Source organism: Natrix helvetica (assembly GCF_964273705.1).
Source record: "Natrix helvetica genome assembly, chromosome: 3".
NCBI lineage: Eukaryota > Metazoa > Chordata > Lepidosauria > Squamata > Natricidae > Natrix > Natrix helvetica.
In genome coordinates this window covers 121,086,902-121,098,943 of record NC_138549.1, presented here as the reverse complement: position 1 = coordinate 121,098,943, position 12,042 = coordinate 121,086,902, and the positions used below count along the sequence as shown (strand labels likewise).

The 12,042-nt window shown below is 38.1% G+C and overlaps 1 protein-coding gene across 2 annotated transcripts in view; it reads left to right on the top strand.

Moving 5' to 3' along the window:
• Nucleotides 1–12,042, top strand: part of CPNE5 (copine 5) — a 159,708-nt gene that overhangs the window by 54,750 nt on the left and 92,916 nt on the right. For both annotated transcript variants that reach the window (XR_014174866.1, XM_081946663.1), the window contains exons 5-6: nucleotides 3,781–3,820; nucleotides 6,051–6,127. Coding sequence is in view for 1 of the 2 variants with exons in the window: in XM_081946663.1 (XP_081802789.1) it covers nucleotides 3,781–3,820; nucleotides 6,051–6,127 (117 nt within the window). In the remaining variant the exon portion in view is untranslated. The remainder of the gene's footprint in view (nucleotides 1–3,780; nucleotides 3,821–6,050; nucleotides 6,128–12,042) is intronic.

Sequence of the window (12,042 nt, the reverse complement as noted above, 5' to 3'; positions counted from 1 at the left end):
TTTCCCCAATATCGTATTAATACCATTAATATAGTGTTATGTTTCAAACATCTGCATGATGCAAGGGGAAGACGTCAGATGAAAGTTAAGACACTTACATTTGGGTCTACTTTACGCTGATATTAAATTTATATAATGTCAGTATAAAATGGAACCAGATGTAGGTGTCTTAACTGTCTTCTTAGGTGCTCCTCTCGCAACATGCCAGACATCCTTTGGGTCTTCTACTAGACATAGGAAATATTATACTGTTTTATTAACAAATTATTGCATACTGATTTAACAATCAATAAAATACTAGCCCATTGATTTCTTAAGACAAAATATTCCAACTCATTATTCTAAACTATCTCCAAATTACCCCATATTGATCTTAATACATCTTTTTAGTTATAAATAAATTAACTACAGGTTTAGCAACTTTGAGAACATTTGTAATAATAACAGTACATCAGAACATGTACATCAGTACATCAGAAACAACTATTTCTTCAGACCCAGTATACTTTTAAAAGATATTTTAATCAAACAAGAAGCTATCAAACAGTCTTCGATAATCCAAAATGGGATGTATTTTTTGCCAAATATTGACTATTTTTGAAGAAAATTTTAACATTAACCTTTTGGTCAATAATTTCCATAATAATTATCTACCAGTAACTTTGCACGACCACTAAATGGTTGTAAGTCAAGGACTATATCATATCAAAAACTTTCTTGGCATTTGATGAAACAAGTGTCATCAAATCCAATATATCTAATTATATACAAATTGCATCCACCAATTATTGAATATTGTCTGTTGCTTGGCATACTTTAATGAAATCAAATTGTCCCAGATGAAGTCTCAAAGGTTTGTATACCTTATAGCCTATAGGCCAAAGATTTGTCTGTATTGTAGCATCCACTTTTAATAAAGAGAGTTATGTATACATTCTGTAGTTTTGAACTTAGCTTCAAAAGTTTAGTTACAAATGGAAGAGGAGAAAACATGATGAAAAAAGGATTTTTGTATTCATGTATTCAGCAACATAGGAGCGGGAGGACACAATATAGCTAAGTTCTCAGATTTGGACTGTTACAAATGATGCCTTCCTAACTTGTGCAAAAATGCCTTGGCATTGTTTAAGTCTTAGTAAATATATGTGAACTATTGCGGAAAGAGATTCCCTTTGTAATTTTATGGCAAACTGTTCTCCTTGTATACTTGGAATGAACATCCTCCAAATAACTGTCCTTTATTTTATCATCCAGTAATATTTTATTTCAGTATCTGTTAGTGAAAGATGCTAGTTGATTTTTAATATTTATTGTTTAATAATATTGAAAAAGTTAACCACCTTAATCATTATTTGCAGCAATGTTTCTATAAAGTACATTTCTCAATATTCTGTTTTCTACCTTAGTGACCATAAGAGCTCTCAGTCTTCAGGGAAATTCCCAGTTCTAGCTACTTCATACAGAACAATGTTGGCCACATTACTCAGTCTAAATTAGGGGTGTCAAACTCAATTTCATTAAGGGCCGCATCAGGGTTGTGATTGACCTTGGTGGGGCATGGCTAGGGTGGACATGGCCAGCTCAATGTCACTCATGTTGGAGGGTGCCTGTGGTAGCCCGAGCACTCTGCCAAAGGCACCATGGGCCAGTCCTTCACTGTTTCCAAGGTGGCTCTGCAGGTCAGATCTAAGTGCCCCACGGGCCGGCCCCCAGGCCTTGAGTTTGACACCCCTGGTCTAAACAAAGAAAGGTTCATCCCAAAACACATCCTATGTTCAGCTTCTGAAAGTTTCTCAAACTCAGAGTCCTCCAGAAAATATTTGGAAGTCTATAGACTCATATATTTGTTCAATGAGTCACATATAATAGTATTTATAATAAATAGCATTTGATAATTAAAAAGATAATGGAATTGCATGAAAAGTATTAAGTGTCTAGGTAACTTGTTAATATAGAATGATAGCTCACAATTTCTCAACATCAACATCAATCAGGAGATAGGAGTGGGGGCCTCAGAAAACAGCCTGTTCCCCATTTTTTATTCCACTCTTTCATCAGTCCCCAAAAAGATCAAAACCACTTCACAGTTTCATGAGGATGTCCACACTTAACAACCCATGTAGAATATTTAGGAGTTGGAGCATTCATATCCCAAGAGCCTATCCAGATTAGGTGAGAAATGAAACCTCCCTGGAGGACATATCTGGGATCCTCCTAACCAATATGCTCAGATTGAAAAAACTACTTGGACAAGCTAAACATTTCAAACCAACAAGAAAAGAAGTCCACTTGCCATGACTCAATTTCCAGACAACTCTTGCCATGACTGAGAATCTTCATTGACATCAATCGGGATATTAATAGTTCAAGTCAACTAAAAGTCAACTTTTCAGTTTGACTTTTCAAAATTCACGTATGAATGTAGCTTTTGATGTTAAGACGTTCAGAAAAAAATACATTTGTTTGAAAATTATTGGTTTCATCTTTAGGATGAAGGATTAGGAGTAGTGTATTTGAATATAAAATAATATTCCATATTTCCTCCCCACTAAATATTACTAGAAAAAATGATGCTTCCTTAACATGCATACAGGTAGCCCTCAACTTACAACCATTTGTTTAATGACTGTTCAAAGTTACAACCACACTGAAAACAGTGACTTATCAGTGAGGAAATTAAATTCACTTAACATCCATGTTACTAACTTAATAACTTCAGTGATTTACTTAACAGTTGTGGCAAGAAAAGTTGTAAAGTGGAGCAAAACTCACAACAAACGTCGTGCTTAGCAACCGAAAGCTTGGCTCAATTGTGGTAATAAATCCAGGACTACCTGTATTCAGGGACGTGCGGTCAGGGGAGGCAGGGGAGGCAGAGCCTCACCGCTCTGATCATGAAAAGAAAAAAAGGGAAAAGGCACACGTGGTCCGATTCCCTGCCTTCCTGAGTCAACACGAAGGGGACCGCGGAGCGTGCTCCACTGGCTTGCGCTCCGCGGTCCCCTTCATGTTGACTCAGGAAGGCGGGGAATGGGACCACGTGTGCAGGAGGAGCGCGCTCTGCGGTCCCCTTCATGTTGACTCAGGAAGGCAGGGAATGGGACCACGTGTGTAGGAGGAGCGCGCTCCACGGTCCCCTTCATGTTGACTCAGGAAGGCGGGGAACGGGACCACGTGTGCAGGAGGAGTGCGCTCTGCGGTCCCGTGGCTCACACTCTGCGGTCCCCTTCATGTTGACTCAGGAAGGCGGGGAATGGGACCACATGTGCAGGAGGCTTAGGCTGCCTCAGCCTCCTACACCCGTGGTCCCATTCCCCGCCTTCCTGATGACGTCACCAGCCTCACCAGCCATAAACCTCACCGCACATCACTGCCTGTATTACAATCTTTGTCATATTCCATCAACTGTGCTCTTGTTTCCATTTGTTGTTTTGCCATTTTCCCCTAATCTACTCCTTCCAGATGCATTAGACTTCAGCTGGCATAATAATCCAGCAATATTATCCTTTGGATGTGGCTATGGGAGATGAGGTCTACAACTGATTTGGAAAACACTATTTTAAGTAATGGACAGGGAAAAAGGATTCTGCTTTAACACCAAAAAGCTAATCCCAGAAACCCAAGCAGAAGAAAAAAATCTTGCTCTCCAACCCTGATTCTGTTTCCTTCTTCATAGATATTGTACAATGTCCCTGTTGTGTAGGTTTTGCAAAAGAAAAATGCCAAGATTCTACATGATTGAAATGCCAGTGTGTGATCTCTGCTTCTTCTTCCCTGCAGTTATGATGTAGATTCCAAGAGTCCTGACCTGTCGAAACATGTAAGCTAAGTACACATTTTCTTCTTCACTTTTCATGGTGTTTTTAAGATGCTTACTCTTTGATCCAATTTTTATTGCCTATATTTCAGTACATCATATTCACGTAATGCAATAAGACAGAATTGGAAAAAAAAAACTTTGATGGATCACCCATATGATAGATGTTATGCAGGCTTTTAGTTGTTTTCCTTAACTGTACCTTTCATTGAGCGTGCCCAAATAAGTCTGGATCACTTTATCTGTGTTTTGCTTAAGAGTTGTGTGCAAATCTCTTCTCTTACTAGCTAGGGTCTAGAACTACGGTTTCCTCTTAGCTTCTGATTCAGTTTTTCCAGAAATAAATAAACCTTGGTTCACATTTATCCCTAAATAAACCAGTCATCCAGGTTTCATTAAGAATGGGAGCCAAGTGTGATTATGAATTGGGTATGGGCATGATACTAACTAAGTTAAACTTCTTTACAATTTTAACTTACCATGTGAAGCGTCCTGATATTGGGTTAATCTATTTATCTATTATGCATTGGATAATAACACTAATTATGATTTAATGCAATTGGCTATGAACATTACCAGAGATGTTTGCCATTGATTGCTATCAGACTCAGCTAAACTAAAGGTGCTAAGTTAGATTGTTACGGAGTTATGATTGTGTGGGCCCCCAAAATTAATTAATAAATTAAATAACTATATGTGAAATCGTATAAAATAGCTGAAATATTGCAAAATAGACAAATCGTGAAAAGATTTTGCCAATCTCACCTAGAGATCTTCCTCAAGAAATCTAAAATCTTAGCCATCTTCCATTAAAATGGGGAGTAAAATTCAAATTTCAACATTCTTGTTTCAAACTCTATAAGAATGTATGTAAGAACAACAAACCAAAAGATTAATGTTAAGAATTATTTTAATAGACTCATTTTAAAATATTGTATTTAATTGTGGGGCACCACAAATGCCATAAAGATATACTGCAGGGACTTCTATGCTTACAGTAGGAGGGATCGAATCTGGGTCTTTCAGAATGCAGTCTACGTAGGGTAATCCATTGAATAAAGATTTTTCTAAGTTGTGAAATGTGGCTAAAACTGCATTTTATTTCTGCCTTCCTACATATACGTTGATTCATTCTGTTGCTTTATCTTGAATTATTATAATGTTTTACATTTCAAGTAAATAAAAAAATGCAAAGAAGTATATAGTGAATCTTAGTTTTTATTTTTGCTAACTACTTAAAGCATGCATAAGTAATTTTGGTAGGTACTCATTGCAAAGTGTAGGCTTTTGGGGTGACCACGTAAATTATAATAAATTGGCACCATTTGAGGAAACAGATACAGTCAGGATATGCTGGAGAAAAAATGCCAGTCTATTTTTTTAATCTACTGTTTTGCTAACGGGCAGATTTAATTTATGAGAATATGACAGACAAAATGATCTCAATTCTGCTGCATTCTGGATCTACAGAACAGGATCGAGGATGTCAGAGGCTGAAGAAGCACCTATTGCACCACTGACTAGGCACTGAGCATGATGCGTGATGACCTTGTTTCATGCAATTATCCGGGTGCTGCAGTCTTTCCACCAGCCTGATTTTGTTTTAAATTCACCAATGTTTTTAACTCATGTAATGCATGTACTATGGCCAGATTTATAAATTTCCAGCCACTTAGTCTCAAACTTGTATTGTAAGAACTGTAGAAAGGAGCTACATGAGTTGACTGAAGGACTGTTCTTCTCCATAAATTAGCCAGAGCAGAAGTTAAGTTTTTAATAATGTCTTGCCTTAACTCTCTAGGACAGTGATGGTGAAACTTTTTGGCACCAAGTGCTGAAAAAGGAGCACTTCGCATGTATGCTTATCTGGGGCGTGACCAGGAAGAGGAGCTGCCCAGGGTCATGCGTGTGCTGAAAAAATTATTTCTGGTTTCTGGCGGGCTCATGCACACGTGCCAATCAGATAACCAGCGCACATACTCACAGACCAGCTCTTCCGGTTTTCACCGCTACCACACACACAAAGGCCAGCTGATTGTCACGTGTGCATATGCGCCAGAAACCTGGAAGAGGAACGGTCAATGCCATGTATGCCAGGCAACATGGCTTCATGTGCTACCTCAGGCATGTGTGCTATAGGTTCGCCATCATGGTTCTAGGAGCTTTAGAAAGAGTGGGAAAACCCTGCTAGGAGGAGAAACTTCATAACATTCATGTCAATTTCTTTCATCAGGATTTCCTTGGTCAAACATTCTGCACTCTGGGGGAGATTGTTGGGTCACCAGGAAGTCGCTTGGAGAAGCCTTTGATGTGAGTCACTGTCATTTGTGATGTCATTAGTGGTACTTTGAGCTCCTCCTCCTCCTCCTCCTCCTCCTCCTCCTCCTCCTCCTCCTCCTCCTCCTCCTCTTCCTCTTCTTCTTCTTCTTCTTCTTCTTCTTCTTCTTCTTCTGTGGGTTCATTCTGCTACACCTAGTGATGTATAAAGCATACATGTTTAAATAAATCCTATCAAAGGGGAGTCTTCATTTCACAGAAATATAGACCAAAGACTAATTTAACTTTGGGGCAAAACCAGCAACAAGATATTAGCTTCTTTCTGGTTCCAGTTATTATGTCTACGTCAGCTTTCCCCAACCTGCTCCTCTCTCTAGATGAGCATGGGCCACTGTTGCATGGAGAAGAGTAAAATATCAAGCCCACATGTCATAAATTCTTCTCAAGTTTGTGGAAGTCAGTGTGTAATATTTTGTTCTAAACCTAAACCCACTGAAAATAAAGTCACCAAAACAATTTAGTCATATAAGCATGTTTAAAAATAGTAAATACAAAAATCTATTTTTATCACTAGTGAATTTGAATTCACATACAGTATATGAGCCTCAGAGAAGATCTATACCCTTGAATCTTTTCTCCTATTTCTCATATATGTAATTGGCATATTTTATAACTTTTTATATTCCCTCTCAGATGCATTAACATTCAAGGACATCTGCCTTTTACTGAATTTACCATCTGCATTAGCTTGTTTTAGAACTAGCTCTGTTAGATACTTTTTCTTCATTTAGTAGAGAAACATGATTGTTTTTTTTAATACAGTACAGCACTCCACTTTTAAAAAATTATTTTTAGTGCTGATTCTATAGGTCAAATGGATTCACAGCTAATTCCAGCTTCAATTTTTGGCACGTTTAAACTGTATACTGCTTCCTTCTGTAGCCAGAACATTAACAGGAAGCTTTGGCTTACGATCACCCAAAGAAAAGGAACAGGAGCCTGAAAGTGATGGCTGTGTGATTTATAACAAATTGCTCTTTGTAGTGGCATCCAAATATGTTGAACAGTGGCTTGTAGAATACGTGGTTTCTTAAGATAAAAGTAGTCCTTGTCTTAGGACCAGAATTGGAACTAGAATTTCCAATGCTAACAAAAGGTGGTTGTTAAGTAAGCTGCACCCAATTTTACAACCTTTTTTGCCACTGTTGTTAAGCTATTGTTAAGTGAATCAACTGCAGTTGTTAAGTGGATCATACAGACATTAAATGACTCTGGCTTTCCCCATTGACTTTTCCTTTGTGGAAGCTGGCTGGGAAGGTCAGAAATGGTGATTAAATGTCTCTGGACTGCTGCAACCATCATAAATACATGTCAGTTGTCAAGTGCTTGAATTTTGAACATTGTTACGAAGGGACACGGTGGCTCAGTGGCTAAGACTCTGAGCTTTTCGATCAGAAAGGTAGACAGTTCGAATCCCTAGCACTGCGTAATAGAGTGAGCTCCTGTTACTTGTCCCAGCTTCTGCCAACCTAGCAGTTCAAAAGCACGTAAAAATGCAAGTAGAAAAATAGGGGCCATCTTTGGTGGGAAGGTAACAGCATTTCATGCACCTTTGGCGTTAAGTCATGCAGGCCACATGACCATGGAGACGTCTTCGGATAGCACTGGCTCTTCAGTTTTGAAATGGAGATGAGCATCACCCCCTAGAGTCAGGAATGGCTAGCACATATGTGCGAGGGGAACCTTCACCTTTTTACCATTAAGATGTGCGATGGTCATATGTGTAAGTCACTTTTTTCAGTGCCATTTTGCAACTTTGAAGCATTTTTTCAGTGCCATTGTGCAACTTTGAAGCATTGCTATACCAATGGCTGTAAATTGAGAACTACTTGTAGTAGATTATTTTTAAATGTGAGGCAGAAGTAAGATGGATCCATTTTATGGGAGAAAACAGTGTAAAGAAAAGTCAGTTCTCCTACTACATGTAATATGGATTGCGGACCACATCTTTAAGATGCAGGCAGTATTCTGAAACAAGCCTGAAGTCGTATCTAGTGTAACCTTAAGCAATTTACTTTTGCTCCTTGTTTTGCTTATTCTGATGTTCTGTTTTGATTGCACTCCTGATGCTTCTCTTTAGTTTCATTGCTTGCTGGAGTTTTGGATTTATTTTTAGATTTGATTGGTTTTACTGTGGATCCTTTTTAATTTGTTTTGCAAATTGGGAGCGGTTAGATTTGAAGGACAGTCAAGACTCTGCTTAACAAATAAATTTAATACGTTTTGAACACATAGCATTCTGTACTTGCTACCTGTTGCTTCCATTCATCATGTCAACCTGCTGCAGTAGGCAAAGACCATTTCCACTGGAAGGAATTTTTCCAGTTGTATAGTAGTCTGTAAAGTTTAGAATGTCTTTAAAAATTTGAACTTGGAATCCCTTAGGAAAAAAGGATACAGCAGAGATTTTAGGCTACATCTTTCACAATTGACCATGTCTTCTGGGGTTGACAATATCTAGGGAACAGTCTGTTGCCAGCTCAGATTTATCATTATGAGTCCTTCATAATACCAATATGTTGGGTCAAAACCACTAGTATTTTTAGGAGAAACAAAGTGGGATCAGTGACATCCAAGGCAAACCATGGGCCAATGCTGAAGCCTCCAAGATGGCCTCAGTCAGGCCAGCCTTGGGTGTATTACTTGGAACCCTGACACCACAACAATGCCAAAATTACATATGAAATATGACATCATCATACAAATGCCTCTATTATGTAATGGTATCCTGATGTTTGATGCAAATACTCAGTTTATAGCATTTGTATAATGATTTTGTTATGGACACATCATCATGCTGTTCTCCACTCAGCAGAGATCCTTGAGGAAGATCCCAACTTCTTGTACTGGGCTAAGTCAAATCTCATCAAATCCTTGCTGAGAAATTGATGTTAAGAGTGCAAAACGTCACTAATACAGCAGTATGCACGCAGCTTCCAGGCCCAGCAAATAACACCTTTTTCCTCGTTGTCTGAAAACAGCTCCAAAATCTCCGGAAGGAAGCAGGTGCCAATGCTCCTCTTGCAATTGCCAACCATAATTGGAAAGGAGAGATACATATAGTGAAAAAGAGAAGCTCTCTGCTGTCTTTTGAGAAGCCGCTTATTAATTCAGATGCACCATGGGAGGGTAAATGCAAGGTGCAAAGCAGCATGTACAAGTGGTGGGGGCGTTACAGAAGCCCACTGTGGAATTAATTATCATTGCTTTTGGAAACAAGCCAAAGCCCAAGGCTTCTCCCTGGAGAAGCAGCAAATAGAAGAAAAAAAAAACATAAAGAGAGGCAGAGAGCTCCAGATTCTGAATACAATAAATACCGTGGAAAGAAGTTGACAAAAAATGGCTTTGCTACTTTTTTGTACCAAAGTATCAAAAACATTTAAACACGAAATATTAGTTGTGAAAATGAGCTAGTATATGAGCATTAAGTCCTGATGGGTGTTAAGAACATATTATTATATTAAGGGATTTGTTTCAGAACTTTTTGGAAGCCTGCTCAAAATGAATTTCTGCTCACCTAAGATGTGCAGGTGAGCTGTAACACATGGGGTTCCAAGCATTTTACTCTAAAGCGTAGAGGTTCCTTTTATCAAGCATTGGTTTTCCTGAAGTTCTTCAGAATATAATAATTAGTTCAGATCTCCTGACTGTTTCACACCCTCATCAATGCAAGGTAGCGTTTTCCTTCCAGTAGTGCCTAAGCATGTCCCACACTTCTTTGGGAAGATGCTCCAAATGTTCTGGACTCTACAGTGTCCTCAAATTATTCTTCAGATTTAGTTCCAACACAATTAACTGGCTTCCAGGTAGAAATGACTAATACAAATGAAAGTTCTGGGAAGGAGGGATACATTCGGTGAGCAAAATGGCACATGTATGGATGGATGCACGTTCATATTTTGGAAATGGAACATCACCAGATGATTCCTCTAAGAACAAAGCTGGGGGCTTCAAGTAGCTACTGAAACTAAACTGTCCACATTCTATTATTTGGCAAGTTTTTTTCTGGTAGAGGCACAGTTTGCAAAATAATAATTACCCATGCAACAATTTTGGCATTATTATTAAAATGGTTCAGAAAGAGAGTTGCTTTGGTAGCTCATTGAAGTTGATCTTCTGAAGCACTGGTGCTTTTTCTGAATCCTAAAGCTTTCTTTTTAACAGTAATAATAATAATAATAATAATAATAATAATAATAATAATAATAATAATAATAATAATAATAATAATAATAATAATAATAATAATAATAATAATAATAAAAAATATTTATTTCTTAGCCGCACCCTCTCCCGAAGGACTCGGGGTGGCGTACAATAAAACATAGGAAATAAATATATAGACAAACATACATATAACAAAAACATATACCAAGACATATACAAGGAGGAGGTGAGCTGATGAATAAAAACAATTAAAAACACAATGTTTAAAAACCCCTAAATAATTGAATACAATTAAAAGTTCTAAATTAATGGGTAAAATCAGTATTTTTTTTTCTTTTCTCCCCCTTTCCATTAAAATTCCTGATAGCATTCCTGAGAGCTGTATGTTATATGCCTTGAGTCACTCAGTTATATATAGGAAATCTTGGTAACAATGACCATAAAATCTATTGTAGACTTTTTCCCCCTCTCCCTTTTCAGCTTTCATTAACAATGAAAGCGCATGCATACGTGTTGGAACTGACAGGGCAATGCCTCACGTGCTCTCAGAAATGGTTCCGCATGCCACCTGTGATACGTGTGCCATAGATTCACTATCACAGCTATACACTGATCTCAGCCTAGATATCATACTGTGGCCACTGCAGACAATATTCATTTGTTACATTTTAAAAAAATATTTCCAGTTATGGATATATCTTAGACGATTACCTAAAGAATTGTTCTCAGGGTTCCAAAACCAATATAGTATATTGGTGAAAGTCTTAAATTAGGATCATAGAAACCATCAGCCATAGAGGTACACCTGAAGCCATGAGACTCTCTTTAGATGACTTGGGATCAGTTATTCTCTCTCAGACCAAGCTGCTTCACTGAATTGCTATTATGAAAGAAAAAGAAACTTAATTAAATAACAATTTAATCAGTTCAGCTCGAATCCAGGCACTTTAGCAACTTTGGGTGGCTTACAATAAAAAAGAAATAAAACAATACATATAGGGGGGGAAAAGGCGTAGCTGACCAAGAGTAATTTTATAACAGAACAGGAAAAAAAAAACCCAACTTGTGGAGACTCCACAATTATAGTTTCCAAAGATCTGGGCGAACAGCCAAGTTTTTAATGATTTTCAAAAGGGTAAGAAATGTATGGATATCTGGGGGAGGGGGATTTGCAGGTTGGCAACAGAGAAAGCATTCCTCCTGAGTTCTGTAAGATGACACTATTTAATCAATGGGACCTGGAGCGCATTTGCTACCACAGTGGATAGCCCGAATTAATCAGAAATAAGTGATCCCTCAGAAAGACAGGAGTTCTGCCATGATAATTACCCAACTGGTAATCAGTGCAGCTCATGGAGAACTGGGCTCGCATGAGTATAATGCAATATTCCCATTGCCATCCACACTGCCAAATTCTGAACCAGCTGTAGCTTCTGGATGATATTCAATACAGTGCCATGTAGTGCACATTACAGTTATCCAATCATGAAGTGATAAGTGCTTGAGTGTCTGTCTAAAGGACACTATACCCCTCTACAAATATAATAAAGAGAAAATGTCAGATGAGTCACCTGCAGAATGTGGTATCATCTGGAACTTGTTGTTGTAGCCTGAAGTCTTTGACCTCTTCAAGTCTCTCATTCACTTGTGGATCCTAATGAATAGATGACATTAGAGGCAGCCTTCCAAGGGACCAGTATAGATGTCAGGGTTCCAAGTAA